The 18,609-nt window shown below is 31.5% G+C and overlaps 1 protein-coding gene across 3 annotated transcripts; it reads left to right on the top strand.

Annotated features, from left to right (window-relative positions):
- Positions 1-366: 366 nt before the first annotated feature.
- Positions 367-18,382, top strand: LOC143049875 (1,5-anhydro-D-fructose reductase-like). 3 transcript variants are annotated; one of them, XM_076223637.1, is made up of 10 exons: positions 367-522; positions 1,785-1,952; positions 4,125-4,172; positions 8,736-8,816; positions 9,452-9,568; positions 10,996-11,114; positions 12,662-12,737; positions 14,024-14,107; positions 15,031-15,113; positions 18,151-18,382. In XM_076223637.1, exons 1-10 carry the CDS (start codon positions 439-441, stop codon positions 18,194-18,196), a joined length of 906 nt encoding a protein of 301 aa, XP_076079752.1. In that variant the 5' UTR covers positions 367-438; the 3' UTR covers positions 18,197-18,382. The 3 variants fall into 3 exon arrangements, with proteins under 3 accessions (XP_076079752.1, XP_076079751.1, XP_076079753.1); XM_076223636.1 differs by having other exon boundaries at positions 4,056-4,172; XM_076223638.1 differs by lacking the exon at positions 1,785-1,952 and having other exon boundaries at positions 369-522; positions 4,056-4,172.
- The last annotated feature ends 227 nt before the right edge of the window (positions 18,383-18,609 follow it).

Below are 18,609 nucleotides of genomic sequence, written 5' to 3'. Positions count from 1 at the left end.
GCAACTTTTTAACGGAAACTGTTATTTTGATTTATTTAATCCGATACACTGTAAAACTTGCATTAATGTCAATTTGTTTAATGACATTTGTAAATATTTTTCAGAGACATGAAACCGACAAAACAGCAATGTCATAATATAAAAAAACAATGCTGAATATTGCCACAACCACATAAAAAAAAAGAAAAAAAAGTGTTTCATACGGGCATATTCTATGTTTATTTCCTAATAACGTTTAATTCAAACAACGACCTCTTATTGAGATTACCTGTTATCAACAAACATGTATACTTTATATAGAATACGATGTAAAGATTTAGAATTAAATATCTCGATTATATTTAAACATGTACAGTATACTAAGTGATATATAATACGGACTTGTTATATATATATACAGGTTGTTATCACCTTGAACTGTCACAGTATCTTACCAAAATGACTGATGAACATACCCTTGGTAAAAGTTTCACATTGAATGATGGGAATTCCATCCCTTTGGTAGGACTTGGTACATCTAGGGTAAGTAACTAAATGGTTAGGTACCTTTCTTCCATTAAATATTATTTTTGCCTTCGAAATATTGTCAAACCGGTCAAGAAACGATGGAATACCAGTTTACTATGTGGTAACATTTTCACTGCACGTCTTGTTTCCGCCGACTTTGTAGAAAAAGAAAAACTTATCACGATCTATTGGATAATAAATAACAATTATCATAACGTATATTTACTTATTTATATCACAGAGGTTGAATATTTGATATATCATTTAGTTATCTATTAAAATACTATACATGACTACATATAAAATTAAGAAGATGTGGTATCATTTCTAACGAGACAACTCTTCCAAAGTGATCAAAATGACACACAACTAACAATATGTTACTGTACGGCCTTCAATAAGGTAGAAAAGGATCAACGAAAAATAAATTTAATATACAGCAACAAAAGACCACCACTTAATTGGAGTTTCTTGACTTGGGACAAGTATATATATAGTAGTTTGGAGGGGTTAAATGTATATTTTGAACTTTGTTTCTATTTATTTATATGTTGATCATGTCTTTTTTCACCTTTTCTTTCATTATAATGAATTGGGTAAGTTTGGCTTTGTTATTATATAGATAAACATAGAAAGGGCTTAGGTACGTTATGTATCATTCATCGACATTTTCGATTAGAGATTTACTCGAGAATAAGTCAAAACAATTCACATTCACATATTATCTTATTAGCTCATGCAATTCATTTATTGGCCCCGTTTTTGTCTTAAATTTGTTTATCATCAAGTTGTGGTCAGCTCTAACATCGTGCTAATTCTTTAATGTACACTTTGGCAGAATTGCAATAAATAGTAAAATCACAAAAATACTGAAGTTAGAGGAAAATCTAATCGGAAAGTCCATAATAAATGAGTTGTTCTTTGCTTTGGTTCTATTGAGTGTGTGTTCTGACATGGGTCTTGAATCGATACATGTAAAGCATATTTTCCCTATTAGATAAAACAATAAGTAAAAGAAAACAAACGAATAAGATTATAAAATATATCATCATTGCACGGTTTTAGCTAGCAATGTATTTATGAGAACTGAACGTAATTTTAAAGGGTTGATCGTGTGCACACATGAAGCGCAGTCATATATATATATTAAAACTGCTTTGGTCAACTATAGATGTAAAAGCCATGTGGGTCATCTTTTTTTTTAAAGTTTATTGCCTGAATAAAATCACAAACTGAAGCATTAAATTCTTAATTTAAATGTTATGTTTATTTTCAAGATTTTACCAAATGAAACGATTTCTGTTATCACTACTGCTATTGATATTGGTTACCGTCACTTTGATACGTCAGAGTTCTACAAAAATACAACACAGTTAGGCGACGGCCTACGACAAGTTCTACTTTCAGGAAAGGTCAACAGGGATGAACTGTTCATAACAGCGAAGGTGATATAAGTTTAAAAGTTGAATTTAAATCACAAATATACTGAACTCCGAGGAACACTCAAATGGCAAAATCAAATCTCAAACACATCAAACGAATGGAAAACAACGGTCATATTTCTAACACAAAATAAACAATACAATAAAATGCAAATGGTATCTGCATCTTGAACTTTCCTCTGTTTCAACAACGCAGAGTCTTTTCTTGGACAGTGTAGAATTTACCAGCACATAAAGTATTATGGTGCACTGTCAGGAAATCGTTAGCAAAAAGTTGAGACAGGATACATGCTATATTGTTATAACATGATCAGATGCCAAAACACAATATGTAGAGTTTAAACTGATATGTCATTCCTTATATTACTCTTGAATTTCCCAAACAAACAGTTCATACTCAAAGCGAAAAGAAAATAAAGCTTATAATTTAAATTATCAAGAGACTACGAAAGAAACGCAACCTCTCGACGGACTAAGCCATAAAAGAAAAAAGTTAACAAACATCCTGAATAAAATCTAACCAATAGATTTTTTTATACCGTAGCTAATAAAAAAAGGTATTACGCTATGTGACATTGAGATCCTAAACTCCTATTAGGGCACTAATCGTCTGAAAGAAATATTTGCAGTAAAACATTTTCTGTGATTTAGTAATCAAGCAAAACTGGTTAAAGGCCGTATAATAACATATGCATGTTTACTAGCACGTTATTTGAATTAAGGTTGATAGATATCTCATTGCAAATCAAACCTCATCTCCATATTTCATTAAAAAAATCTGCTATTAGGGAGCAAATATATAGTGGAATACTTTTGATTTGTAAGCTGCGAGGAAGTATTCTAATTAAATATATTAGATGATGATGTGTTTAAATATGACTATGGGGGAAACGCAGCCAAGGCTAGTGCACAGATTAATCAACGGTTGTTTCTTTTTCATAGCGTTAAACACAACGTAACATTTGTCTAAATATAGACTGTTTTTAACAATAGTATGAAATTCAAAACAGTGTGGCTGTGGCCATTGATTGACACATTAAATTCATCCATTGACTGGGACAATTTACGTGAACGTTTGTCTGTAACGACCACTGTTGACGACGTACCTACGATAGTCATTTAAACTGTGGGGTCACCAAAGGTTTCTTAACGCCTTTAATTATAAAGTAAATCGAAAAAATAATCAGGAATAACCTTTATGTTTTGATTTATATAATTGGTATAAATCAAAACATCGTGTTATTTCTGATTAATTTTTTCGAATTACTTTATTGAGGTGTTGAGAACCTTTGGTGACCCCATAGTTTAAGTGTCTTTAAAAAGTACATAGTGATCAGTGGTCGTTACATACAAACGTTCACCTAAATTGTCCCAGTCAATGGATGAATTTAATGTGTCAATCAATGGCCAAAGCCACACTGTTTTGAATTTCATTCTAATTTCTGAAAATGATCACTACATATCCATAATTTAAACAATTGGATTAACCTTTAAAACATTTTTTTTTAAATAGCTTGCGGTATGTGTTATGTTACATTAAGAGGCATTTTTTATTACTTCCGAATTTTCTGAAAGGCTCTGTAGGATGAAAAAACCTCCTTCTTCCGACACGAATATACTTGACTAGGCGTTGGAACATATTCTAAACGTGTGTGAGGTGGGCTTAATTGTGCCTACCCACGTAAACATGTTATTGCTTGGAAGATTTTTAATACCAATTCGATCGACACATCTACCATGTATAAGACACAAATATGCTTTTCTTGATCGAATATTTAAGAATTAAAACTTTTTTTCTGCTTCATCAAAGAGTATAATGCTTTATTTATCAATTTTACTACCCTGAAAACGTATTTACCGTTTAAATGGTTTTTATAAATAGTTACCTGGATAGAGAGTTGTCTCATTGGCAGTCATATCACATCTTCCTATATCTATTTACATCAAACAAGAACAACAACGATCTATGTCATTGGTTGCTTTGTAAGAAAGTACAAAAACAAAATATAATTTATGGTACAAATACAAATTGAATAATACATTTTTATAAAAAAAAAAAAACCAAACACCTAACATTGATAGTAAATTGTGTGTTCTTTATATTAGCTAGCTCCATGTTATGAGGCCTTTGGAGACATAGAAACTTCACTGAAAGAGTTTTTAACACTATTGCAGCTAGAATATGTTGACCTGTGTCTTCTGCACTTTCCAATACAGTTTAAGGTAAATGTAAAGTTATCTTGACAAAAGTAACGTTAGTCATGCATGATAGGTAGAATGATACAGTTCTAACCCTTATACAATATGTCATTCACTATGTCTACCTTAAGTTATCTCATAAACATGTTGATCTTTACAATTTTAGATACTGTAAGTATCTAATATCAGCAAATAATCAGTCGAACCTTTACGAATGAGAAGATATTGAACATAGCTGTATAAAATATTTACCGAATTACTCCTTGTAACGCTCACATAGTTTATTGTGCAAATTGTACACGACTCTCGCTGAGAGATCTGATATTGATTTTGCATGTGAGTACAGATATGGCCCTTCCATTGAAATGCACATTTAGCTAATGTCCCTTCGAAATAACTGTTTTTTTTACTGTTGCCACTGCCGTCACAAATGTTCCTAACAACGATTGCGGACGACGTAGCTGCTTTACTGATAAATAACAGGATCACTCTTAATTCTTTCGTTCTTTAAGGTTTCACGTTATTGTCAGTAAATAAAGGCAAAAGTAGTATACCGCTGTTCAAAACTCATAAATCCATGGACAAAAAACAAAATCGGAGTAACAAGCTAAAACTGAGGGAAACTCATTAAATATAAGAGGAGAACAACGACACAACATTAAATTGTAACACACACACACACACACACAGAAACGGACTAAGCATTAGACAAAATCCTATGAGAATAACAAATATAACATCAAAACCAAATACATGAATTTGGGATAGATAAGTACCGTGACACGTCTTATAGTAATATGAATTCACACTCAAAAATAAGAAAAAACAAACGACACAACGGAAACACAACGTTAAAAAACGAACTATAATATAACAATGGCCATATTACTGACTTGGTACAGGACATTTTTAAAGGACACAATGGTTGATTGAAACTGGTTTTGTGGCATGCCAAACCTCCCTCTTTTATGGCCATGTGAAATATAACATTAAAATGACAACACAACATTACAGGACTACAATACAAATAAATAGGAGAACACAATTGACAAAGAAACACACGAATAATAGCTAACAAAAGGCAACAAGTTTAAAATTTGTAATACACCAGAAGTGCATTTTGTCCACACAAGACTTACTAGTGACGCCCAGATACAAAAGTTTGAAAGCCGAAACAAGTACAAAGTTGAACAGCATCGAGAACCAAAAGTTCAAAAAAGTTGTGCCAAAAACGGCCAGGTACCAGAACATCCCTATTATTTAGAAGAATTTATACTTTTGCAAACAGTAAATTTTATAAAATGACTATACAAAAGATGTACATGATAAAACTGAGTATTAACTAAATACAGGAAACAACCGAATACAATACATAACCCGACAAAATGCAACACATCCGAATAAGTTAAAACCTCAACGCCAAGTGACGTCATATTAGAAAATGTAAAAAATGACAAAAAAATTACGTCACATTTGAATTTGTAAAACAGATCATCAGAAAATGAAAAATGACGTCACATCTGAATGAATAAGATAGAATTAGGATTGATTTAAGATAATATTTGAACTAAATACTGATATTACATTTAATAACAATGCACATTTCAATACTTATTTATAGCAAACTAAGGTAGCAATTAACTATATTATATAGCTATGTCCGGTTTGTTTTGAATCTAACTTCAAACGTTAAACATCGTACAGATTACGTTAAACAAAATCAAATCTAATATATGAAGGCGGTGATTAATTTTCTTAACCATAACTCATGAATATAATAAAAAAGACGTCAATACAAATGACAAAATCCGATAAGAATTACAAATATAACATTAAAAATTTAACTAAATACATGAATTTGGGATAGATAAGTACCGTAACACGTCTTATGGTAATGCGAATTCACACTCAGCAAAACAGTCACAATCGGGAATAAGTCACGTTTGGTAATTAAAACATTAGACGACGTAATGACAAACCACAATCTACCATGTGGTAAAAATGTCCTTTGCTAGTTTGGTCAAAGACACATCGTATGGATTCACCAATTGGTGATGGTGTCCATAAAATTTACGGAGTGTCAATTCTAATCTGTCCTCCTCATAACTTTGTTGGAACAGTTTCTGCGTAAGGAGCACACTCCTGTATATGAAGTCCGTATAGTGTGAACAAGCACGAGAATAACGTATCAATTGTGATATGTAAACACCATACGAAGAGGCAGAGGGTATGTTACTGCTGAGAAATGGAAAATTGATAATTGGGAAGTTGAAATCGTCCCGTTTATCATAGAATTTCGTGTGAAGTCGTCCATCTGCGTCAATATTGAGGAAAATATCAAGGTATGAAGCAGTCCTTCTAGTATCAGTAGTATCCTTAATTTCAAGTTCACTGGGATATTTGAGATGTAAGTATTAGCTGAAATAGGGGTTATTCAATGATAGAACATCATCAATATATCGGAAAGTAATATTTTCTTTTTGTCTTTTAGAAGGTTCTGAATTAATTCTGCTTCAAACGAGTACAAAAACAAATCGGCCAGCAGGTGTGCACAATTAGTACCCATTGGAATAGCGACTGTCTGTTGAAATATAAATCCTCCAAACTCAACAAATATATTGTCGATCAAAAAGTCCAGCATTTTTATAACATCATCTTCAGTATACTTTCTAGAAGATTCAGTCTGATTCTTCACAAAATATGAATTATTGTAACCCAAAACAAGAAATGTGTATCTACGATTCCCATTTTTATAGAAAAAGCTCTGTTTTATGAGAAGGTGAAGTCGATCATTCAATTGAGCATGGGGAATAGTAGTATATAGCGTAGAAAAATCAAAAGTTTTTATGTTGCTGCAAAATTGCAAAGATTGTGATCGAAGATTAAGCAGTAGATCTGGTTAACACATCTGGTTAACACCACTGGTAGAATCATCACAATATTTTTAAAGCCCATCTCTAACTGTAGAAAGAATAGTAGTCAGTACTTTAGAAAGATGTTTAGTCGAACATTTTGAAGACCCAGCTATGTATTGTTCTTTATATGGAGTTTTGTGTAATTAAGGTATCCAATTTATAATGAAGGTAAGTTTTCTTCGTTTTCTTTGATGTTGATACCAAAAGAAAGAAGGACAGATCTATAATTTTGTAAAATTTCGTCCTTGGTAAATAATGTTAAAGAATATGTAGAGTTACCAGTAGTTTTATTTATTCCAAGCTCTGTTGTGAGACATTGCAAATAATGATTTTTACATATGAAGACAATATTATTGGAGGCTTTATCTGCTGGAACAACGACATATTTGTCATGCGTTAAGGATAAAGCATCCCCAACATCCGGATTCTTGAAAGGGTTAGTAACTCTTGTATTCATATTACATCGTAGTTTTTGTATGCGCCTCTGAATGCATGATCGAATTGCTTTGATCCATTCAGACAAAATGTCCAGTTCTGGTTCGTCTGGTTCGTGCTTTACCTATTTTCTTGCATAGTCCTCAACTGCATCCATCAGTAACTTGAAATTATTTTTCCAGTTGATGGACTGGGGGATTCTATATTTTGGTTCCTTGGCTAACAACTCTCTAAGTTGTTCATTGGTAACGATGCCAAGGTCACCAGTAATAACATGACCAGCTGTACTATAATGGTATTGTGACTATGCACATGAGCAATACGGAGGCTTGGATTTCGTCTCTTTGACGTTAAAAGCCTCTAAAACTCTCCTGTGGTTGAAAATTTTGGATGCAATAGACTTAGTATAAGTATAAGAAATAACAGGTGTAGCTTTAGTTTTGAAGTAATCAGGTATAGTTTGTTGAACAGATTTTTGATGGAAAAAATGCTAATAGTTACAGCATCTAAACCTTTATTGGCGAATTCTATCTTAAAAAATAACGTTTTTCCTCACTATTGTATGTAGTCGATACGGATTTGAAAAGTATATGGTTAGCAATGTCCATGACTATTTCAACTAATCTATACAAAACAGAACGAGAATCAGTAACGGAAGTATTTTGGGCTTCTTGAAATAGTCAAGAAAGTTTTGACAATGGAATGGAGTATAATCTAGTTCTAATATGATGATTGCCTAAAGGTTTTTGAACAGACGTTAATAGACTATCTATTGTCACGGTGTGTACAGCAGGTGGTATATATTTTCTGTTGTAATGTATTGACGGTACTACACCTGGACTAGATAAAATACCTACAGTAATAATTTAAACATTTAAAATATATTACAAATAAAGGCAACAGTAGTATACCCTGTTCGAAATTCATAAATCGATTGAGAAAAAACAAATCCGGGTTACAAACTGAAACTGAGGAATACACATCAAATATATGAGAACAACGACACAACAGAACCACTTAAATGCAACACACAGAGAAACGACATATAAGATAACAACTGCCATTTTCCTGACTTGGTATGGTCATTATAAAAAAAAAATGGTGAACTTGTTTTGTGGCAAGCGATTTTTAATTTCAGCAATCCGTTTGATTATAAACATCATTTACCAAAAGTCTTTACTGAAATTATTGCAATTATTCAACTTATAATATCCCACACGTTACTATTTTTATGCAGAAAGGGGCTACAAAGTGTAACAACGACCCAAAGTTTGGAGAATATATAAATGGATTTTGTGACCATGTTCAGCTGTGGAAAGTAGGTACAAAAATGTATTATAAAACATTGGTGATCTAGATCGGTTTAATACTTACTTTTAATTTGTTGTTTGTTTATTTTATATTCTTTCAATGTTCCCATAGTTTGTATTGTAGGCCAACTTAAGCCTTTGACGAAGTTATTGTTTCACGTGTTGCTACTGATCAATAAACGTATAATTATGTTTTACTAAAATTGAACATAGTAGAAAGTTGAATCCAGACAAATATAAAAACAAATTATTCTAAATTGATGTTGCTACCATTTATAGTGGCAAATACTTCTTGATTATTTATGATAAAAAACTTGGTTTGTAAAGTAACTAGACCGAGATGAAAGGTGGCAAATGTAAACCCTTACAAAAAAAAGGGAAAGATTCAGAAAGAAAAAAAAATGCTTTGTATAGAAATCTTATTTTCCAAAATTGAAAAATATCAATATATTTATTTCTCAATAAACCATTTACAGTTGAATAGTACAGAGATCATATGAAATTGGTAACAAATCAACCAGTCAATATATATGAGAGAGATGTCAGCCTGGATAACACAACCCTTCATTATCGATTTCAATAAATTTTCAGAGTTTCGAAAGTATCAATTTTCTTTTGCAATACGCTTTGTTTTAAATTTCAGGAAATGGAAGATGTTGTTGAAAAGGGATTAGCAATGTCTATTGGAGTCTCTAATTTTAATCAACAACAAATAAAAAATATAATTCAGACATGTAAAATACCTCCAGCTGTTCTTCAGGTATTTACAGTTGTTGCTCAGTTTTGGGTTTTGAAAAACAGACATGGGTTGCCATTAAAACACATATAATTTCCCCATAATATTCAATGATACAATGCTTGTTCCTTTTCGAAGTGTGTCCATTGCTTCTATTTCTAAGTAGTATCTAAACATTCTCCATCGTTATTGTACGATGAAAATCAAATCATTTTGACTGATGAATGATTTCAATAGCTCGTATTGTGTCTAAATCCATGCTGTACCTTAACGTTCGGATAATAATCTAGTTACCCATTCGGAGCACTTAATATCACGCTGGGTTTCGGGTGAGTTCGTGTTTGTCAGTCTTAAGGTAGATCACAAGTATATATTTTTTGAGACAGATTTTCTTTATAATTTGCCAAAATGAAGATTTTACTATGCTCTTTTCAAAAATTTAATAAAAAGTATGGGTCACCGTGCTATATTTCAAGCTATGAGTCGTTGAAAATTGTCTAAATTTGGTTAGTTTGTTCATGAAAAAACACATTAGTGTGCATAAAAAATATTCTATGAGATAGAATTTTGAAATAAATTGTGAGAAGAAAGGTTTCATAATATGTTTTAAGAAAATATAAAGAAAACATGGTGTCACCGAACTTGTTTTCTTGCTACGAGTAAAAATAAAAAATTTCCCAGTATAAATTTTGTACTAAAAGAGTTATCTCCCCTTAAATGGCTCATTTGAAAAAAATGATTTTTAAACCCAAAAAATTGATATTTGTTAAAATATTTTGTATAATACAATTAATTAACAAATTTTCTTTAAATAGAAAAAAAACATTCTAACAATTGAATTGCAAATCTGTCTCCAAATTTCCAGATTTAGGCAAATAACTAGACCGATTTTGTACTGTGATTGTACAATCCCAGATGGCAGTATACCATGAATCTACCTTAAGTTTTCTATCTTTTGGCTGGAGACGGGTGTTTGTCTTTGTCGTATTTCCTTTTAATGCCACAAACGTTGTCAATATTTTTAAATACATTTCTAATGTAAAATTAGTATCCCCCGCTTCCCTTTTCTACACCATGTCATCTATAGTCACCATCTCTCATATTTATTCCCAACGATTGGTGAAACAGATAATGTTTTTAACAATGTACATGTATGTATAAAAATAAGAAGCTGTGGTATGATTGCCAATGAAACATTTCTTTACCAGAGACGAAATGAAAAAGTGAAGTTTTCAACTATACTCCATAGGTCACCATACAGCCTTCGACAATCAGCTAAGCACATACCGCAAAGTCAGCTTTAAATGGTATCGAAATGATAAATGTTAACAATTCAAACGAAAAAAAAAATAGTATCCGCCTGTTTAATGTACAATACAATGAATGAACAAACAAAAAAAACCCAATATTATGCAACAATCCGAAACCTTTTATCATATCATTTTTTTTAGACAGAATGTCATGCATATCTACAAGTAAAAGATCTTGTAAAGTTTTGCCAACATGAAGGAATATTTATAACTGCATTTGCGCCATTTGGATCGCCTGGACTATCGAAGTTTGAACCTTGGTAAGAATTTAACAAATTATAGAACTTTTAATAGATGTTCATGCTTTCATGTTTTTAAGATTTTGTGTGTTTGTTTCGTTCTCCAGTATTTTCATAATTTGATTATTTCTTGTCTGTCAACTTTAATTTTTGCTGGTGACAGTTATATTCACTTGTGTCAGTTTGTCAAAGATGCAGTAAAGATATCATATATACATTACAATTTATCAGAATGTGCTTTAAATCCAGAAAATAAATGAGATGTTTCAGAAAAAATTTGTTGAACTGATCAGGACAACAACCTGTTAAAAATGTTAAGTATTTAATTATTGATTCAGTTGTTTTGCGTATTTTTTTATCCATTAGAAAAAAAAAACATTTGTGAAGGAGCCACCTTAAGTCGGGAATATGACAGTTGTAATCCATTCGTTTGATGTGTTTGAGCTTCTGGTGTTGCCATTTGATTGAGGACTTTCCGTTTTGAATTTTCCTCGGAGTTCAGTATTTTTGTGATTTTACTTTTTAAGTCCGCATCCGCGGGCGGGATTTTCTATCTGTGTTGCAGATCTGTTGGTGGCCTTGGGCTGTGTTTTGCTCTTATGATGATTGCTTTCTCTTTAACTCATTCCCTGTTTACATTCTTAATTTTATAAATGCATGCATTACATATTGAGTAATAAAGGCAAAGTAGTATACAGCTGTTCGAAAGTCATAAATGGAGAGATAACAAATCCGGGTTACAAACTAAAACTGAAGGAAACACATCAAATATGAGAGAAACGCAACGAAACAACAGAAACACTAAATTTTTAACAAAAATCCAAACGACAACGCAACACACACTTAAATGAACTAAAAGATAACAATTGCCATTTCCTGACTTGGTTTAGGACTTTTATTTTAGAAAAAAAATATGGGTTGAACCTGGCTGTGTGGTTAGCCAAACTGCCCGCTCATATGGCATTGTTAAGTATAACAATAAAATGACAACACTACATGACATAACTACAATACAAATAAATGGAGGAACAGCTGGGCAAGGAAATACACAAATAAACAATACAGTAGAACATTACGACATGCTAATAGTTATCAAAGGTATCATGTAATATGTCAGATGTGTGTGTTATTTACATAAGACTCATCAGCTTAAGTGAAAAGAGCAAAGAAAGCCAAACAAAAATGACAAGCATTGAAGACCCAAGATTCAAACAAATTTGTGTCAAATACGGCTAAGGTTATCTGCCTGGGATAAGAAAATCCTTAGTATTTATATTACATGTAGAATAATTTATACTTTTGCAAACAGTAAATTTATAAATGTGAACATATTATTGATTTACTGTCAACACGGAAGTGACGATTAACCAGAAAATAAAAAAACGAGTGAAACAACATAGGTCAGCACATAAAACAGCACAACTATAGCATGCTTTGTATTTCACACGATTTGATCGACGTCACAGGTAAATTTCTAAACATTTCTCAAAAATAAGATATAGTTCAAGATCAAAAATGTGAATATCACAGACATTTTAAACCAATACACATGTAATATTATACAACAGCTACAAAGAATGCGATATTCTCTCAGACGAAGTGGTATTAGATCTTGTTAGAAAGTATGGACGGACATCTGCACAGGTTCGTGTACTTCTAATTGATATGTTTTGTTTTAAACAACATTAAGTTTATTCATTGCTGTGATAAGAAAAATAAAAAACAATGCTACGAAACAACGACTGACAATAAACCGAATTAGGCAACAACCATTTTCTTATCTGGGGGGGCCTGGGATTTTTTTGAAAAAAATATTTTGATGGCCTAGCTGACCGAAAAAAAAATTATATTTTGCACTGAAGCTGAAAAAAATGTTATGCTGTCACCTGCTTGCAATTTTTTTTTTGCACTGCTGAATTTGAGAATGGTGAAACTAACAACAGACGAGACAGTGAAACAGCAGATTATAAACATCTATACAGATTAAGCTAAGATTTCTATTTATAGATCTTTATACCTTATCTCTTTTTGTATGTTCCTATAATAGTGTTTGATCCAGAAATATTTATAAGAATTCCAAATCTCCCTCATATATATGATACTACTGTAAGACCATACTTAAAACTGCAACTATTATAAACATGAAATGGTCATTTTATAACAGAAATAGATACGGTATCATACGCAGTCTTTTAAGATAGCCCTGATTGTGTTTGACACAGACTTGTATACTGGTAGTATTTTCCGTTTGTATCATTCTTTATTCCACTTTTTTCAATGGAATGTCAATTATCATAGTTGGAAACAGTGGATTTTATAAGTTGGAGCTACTCACTATTTGCCATTACATATGGCAATGGTGGCCACTTCAATTGCAGTATTAAAATTTAAGGATACCTGTATGACGGACTCCGATAACATCATAATGTAGAAAGTGGGCTAAAAAAACCAACTGAGACAACAGTCAATGCCAGGATATAGACAGAGCCATGCACTTTACATTTTACATCAATTAAAAAAAAATGAATTTTATGTTAATTTTATGGTTTTGTGAAAAAAAAATTGTATTTCTGTTCCACATTATAGGAAAAAAATTTTTGCTTTCCTTCTCATAAGAAAAAAAATATTTTGTCGCAGGAAGGTTCTGAAAAAAAAAAATATGAACACAATAAAAATCCCAGTTGTTTTATAAATGTTTATTTCTATTCTAAAATATAACTAAATGTACTAGTAAGCCATCAGCGTACAAAAAAAAAAGATGCAATCTTAAAACATACACCGAAATCATAACATATCAAAAAGCTTATGAAGATTAGAAGTTTAATCTGAATATTCATAATTTGATTAATGTAAAGATTACAGTTAAATTCATTAAGTTTAAAATATTCTACTAGTAATTTACAGATTGTATTTAAAAGATTTGTTTTCAGATTCTTTTACGGTACCTCATTCAGCGTGGTATTGGAGTGATTCCAAAGAGTTCCGATGCTGTTCGATTGACAGAGAATATAAATGTGAGATATGTTCAAGGGAATATAAAAATAATTATTTCATGTATTAAGGGCAAAAAATGTAATAAATATAACATTTAATTTGAAAGATAAAATCAATTGAGGTCATTTTTGACGTTTTTATAGCTGTTAGGAATAGTATATGATTTTCCGACTGTTGAAATAAAAAAAGTATAAAAAATACAAATGTAAAATACAAATTAAAATGACTTAGAGATGAAACGGAGAACTCGTATCTTACTGTTGTCCGAACTTTAGTAAAATAACGAATTTAATGATACATTTTAGCTGTAAGTAATTATATATTCAACGTTATTAAAATTGAACTTTCAACGCAGGCAAAGCTATCATTAGACTGGCTGTTCTATTTAAGAAAGTAAGTTCAGGCGTTAACGATTTATTTGTATTTACTATGTCAAACCAATGATTTCCAGCATTCTATGGGTGACGTCTATTCCAGACAAACTGTTGAACACACTGAAATGTCAATTTGACATGTATGTTATTACAAGCATAGTGAAACTCAATACTTCTGTTTAAATCCTATTAATATCTCGACTTACATAAAATGTTATCATTTAGTAGCAAAAAGTTCAGAACTTGCCAATTATACATTTAACAATCCAAGATAGTACAGAGATTCACATTGCCATACAAAAGCAGTAATAATTATCTATTTGACCGCAGAAAAAAGATTTCATTCTAAACCAAAAAGCATCTTATAAAAATGTTACTGCATCCATTAAATTTTAAATAGTGACACATTTCTTGTTTTATCAAAATTTATTTCGCCTTGTAGAGCAAAAAATACAAATGATTTATTGGTTCTATGCAAACAGACGTAATTGTCTTATATCTACGGAGCTAACGTCCCTCAAATATGAAATGTTAAGGCTTACATCGAATACTTATGTTTAATATTTCAGATATTTGATTTTAGTTTAACAGATGATGATATGGAAATGATGACCAAGTTAGACAAAAATGGTCGTATATTTTCTTTTCCATTGTAAGTTGTTTAGTATCTTTACTGTTATTTAAGCTAATCGAGTTTTCCATTTGTCTATTTGCTGTATAAAATAACTGGGTTGCTCATGCATTGATGTATATCTTGGGACCAATACATAAAAGAACATATTAACTTATACGTCATTGCATGGTCTCTAGTGTAGAGTGTTATCATTGGAAATCATTGCACGTCTTTTTATTTTGATATATGAAAACACTGGTGTGGTTCTCCTACATAGGAGGTTAAAGATACAAAGATTATATTATATTAGATTAGATAAGATATATAACTAAGAATGTTTCTCAACTAAATGACTGACAGAGTTTACCTGTAATTGACTGTTGGTTTTTTTTTTTGTGTGTTGTTTCACTGTCGGAACATTGGTCTATTATTTGTATAACTTCTTAAAGAATTTGTTTTTATTATGTTAAAACACATACATTGCTTTAAACATGTTAAAGATGAATATTGTTATGTGGAAAGGTAATTATCATTTTCATTATTTCTTAATAAGTATAAAAAAGAAGATGTGGTACAATTGTTAATGAGACGACTCTCCACAAAAGACCAAATGACACAGAAATAGACAAATATAGGTCACTATACGGCCTTCAACAATGAGCAAAGCCCATACCGTATAGTCGGTTATAAAAGGGCCAGAAATGACATATGTTAAACAAATCAAACGAGAAAAACTAACGGCCTAATTTATGTACAAACAAGAATGTGTCCAAAGTACACGGATGCCCACTCGCACTATCCTTTTCCATGTTCCATGGACCGTGAAATTGGGTAATTATCTAATTTGGCATTAAAATTAGAAAGATCATATCATAAGCAACAAGTGTACTAAGTTTCAAGTTCATTGGACTTCAGCTTCATCAAAAACTACCTTGACCAAAAACTTTAACCTGAAACTCCCACTTTCATTTTCTATGTTCAGTGGACCGTGAAATTGGAATCAAAAGTCTAATTTGGCTTAAAAATTAGAAAGATCATCTCATAAGCAACAAGTGTACTAAGTTTCAAGTTGATTGGACTTCAGCTTCAGCAAAAACTACCTTGACCAAAAACTTTAACCTGGACGGACGGACGGACGAACGGAGCCACAGACCAGAAAACATAATGCCCCTCTACTATCGTAGGTGGGGCATAAAAATGAGCGAAAAACAAATATGCAACACATCAACGAACAAAAACACTGAATTACAGGCTCCTGACAAGGGACAAACACATATATACAGAATGTGGCGGCGTAAAACATGTAAGCGGGATCTCAACCCTCTCCCTAACTTGGGACAGTGGTGTTGCACTACAACATAAAAAAGAACTATAAATTAGTTGAAAAAGGCTTTAAGTTAACTAACCAGATGGATAATAATAGAAATACTACACACAGTTTTTGATTTGTTTATGGAAATAATTAACAATTTTCATATAGTTGGAAAATATTTCAGGCACTGGTTTGTACGTTTATACATAATGAGTTTTAAGATTTACAATTACAACTGATAAATGCAGAAAATTATCTGATTCCTTAAAAAAAATATTTGAAAAAAATACTAGAATTGTTAGCATTTTAATACTATTGTTAAATCAGGCAAAACTTGTATAGCTTTAATAACTTCTGTGCACACTGCCTGCATGTATTGATGTTATCATATAACTGTAGTCTATTGTTGTTGCTTTATTGGTTTCGGTCATGAAGTCGTATATCACATTGTTCTATTATTGTATCATTGAAATAACAATAACAGTTTTTGCAAGAATATTCTGAATGTGCCAAATTCCAAGTTATAATATGGAGATATGATTTGATGAATTAAATATCACTGTTCAAGACGGGGCTATACTTGATTAATGATAATAAAAAATATAAACAATAATGATAATATGCCTGACGTGACACAATTGACGCCAAAGCGGTTAGTTAAATCCGGTTTTACTGTGCAAAGTTTACCTGTCAATTATATGAAAAAGGTCAAATACAAAAAATACATAACTCCAAGGAAAATTCGGAACGAAACGTCCTTTATCTAATGGCAAAGTCCAAAGCTAAAACCACTTAAACGAATGTTCAACAACTCTCATAATCCTAAATTGGTACAGATGTAGAAAATGGTGGATTACACATAGCTATCTTAACCTATCACAAATATAATAGTCGCATAGCGTTCCACAACAACGACAACAAATGTTTGAAAAAACAGATTTCAAAGACAAACGTACATAATCATATCGGGCCGTTAGTTTTCTCGTTTGAATAATTTTACATTTTTCACTTCGGAGTCTTTAAAAGCTTAGTATGCGGTTTTGGATTTGCTCATTGTTGAATGTTTCGGTATCATTTGGTTTCTGGTGGAGAGTTGCCGCATTGGCATTTATACCACAACGTCTCATTCTACCTATACTAATACCGTAAACATTAATACGAATCGATCTTGTATCCTTAACATCTCGAAAAAAATGTTATCAGTCCGATGTTCAATAAACGATACAAAGAATGAAATTCACTTATGCTGTAATATTTAAAGGTATTGCAATATTCTATCAAATTAAAATCTAGCTTTCGAAAAACTTTTTCAGACATTTTGTCAATCTCATAAAGACTAAAGATTTTATTGACTATTACATATTGTTTATGACATACTCATGTTTACCCTCAATCAACTAACATTCCAGAACCTTCAGTGTGTGTCAAGTGTTTGTTGTTTTAATTACGTATACCCCACAATTTTTTGCATTTATACATTCGACAGTAATTTTTCAAATAATTGAAACGTTTTACAAGTGCTTTCTTAACAGTTGGTTTGGTTTATAGGCTTAGAAACGACAGTTAAATTATAAGTGTTAATTAGATATGTTGTATTTGTTAATGATTTAATTAACACTTAACACTTAACAACGTTTGACTAACCTGACTTTAAATCTTTTTGTAACTTGAATGAATCCAGTTCATACCAATAAAATGTTTAGTACATCAATACTGTTTAACTTAAATGATACTCATGTCAATGTACTCCTTGTTTTCTTTTAGTTTCAAAGAACATCCGCAATATCCGTACTGTGAAGAAATAAATTAACATAACAAACATCAAATTCCGTACTTTGATCGATTCTGTTCCGGAGTTATTTTCTATTATACATCAGTATGCGGATGGGAGCTGAAGCTGTCGGGGAGTTTGGACAAACATAAAGGGACGGAAGAGATTTAAATATGTTTTCAAGTTTATAAAAGAAAGATTAATAAAAGTGCTCATTTCTTTTTATGATATGTTTTCTTCCTCTTGAACACTCTTAAACGCACGTTTATCAAATAATCGAAAGTGAAAATCCCGTTGAAACATCGAGTATTTACTAGGGAACAATAACTTTACCTGAGTATTGATGATTCATATGTGTTGGTTCATCGTTGAGGTCATTTTTGCATATTCTCACGAAGTGAACGATAACAAAGTTTTTAAAAATTAGTTATTTCATGTAGAAACGTCATTGC

The sequence above is a fragment of the Mytilus galloprovincialis genome, chromosome 10 (assembly GCF_965363235.1).
Source record: "Mytilus galloprovincialis chromosome 10, xbMytGall1.hap1.1, whole genome shotgun sequence".
NCBI classification, from domain to species: Eukaryota; Metazoa; Mollusca; class Bivalvia; order Mytilida; family Mytilidae; genus Mytilus; species Mytilus galloprovincialis.
The sequence above is the reverse complement of the archived record's forward strand: the minus strand, read 5'-3'. Positions and strand labels throughout refer to the sequence as shown.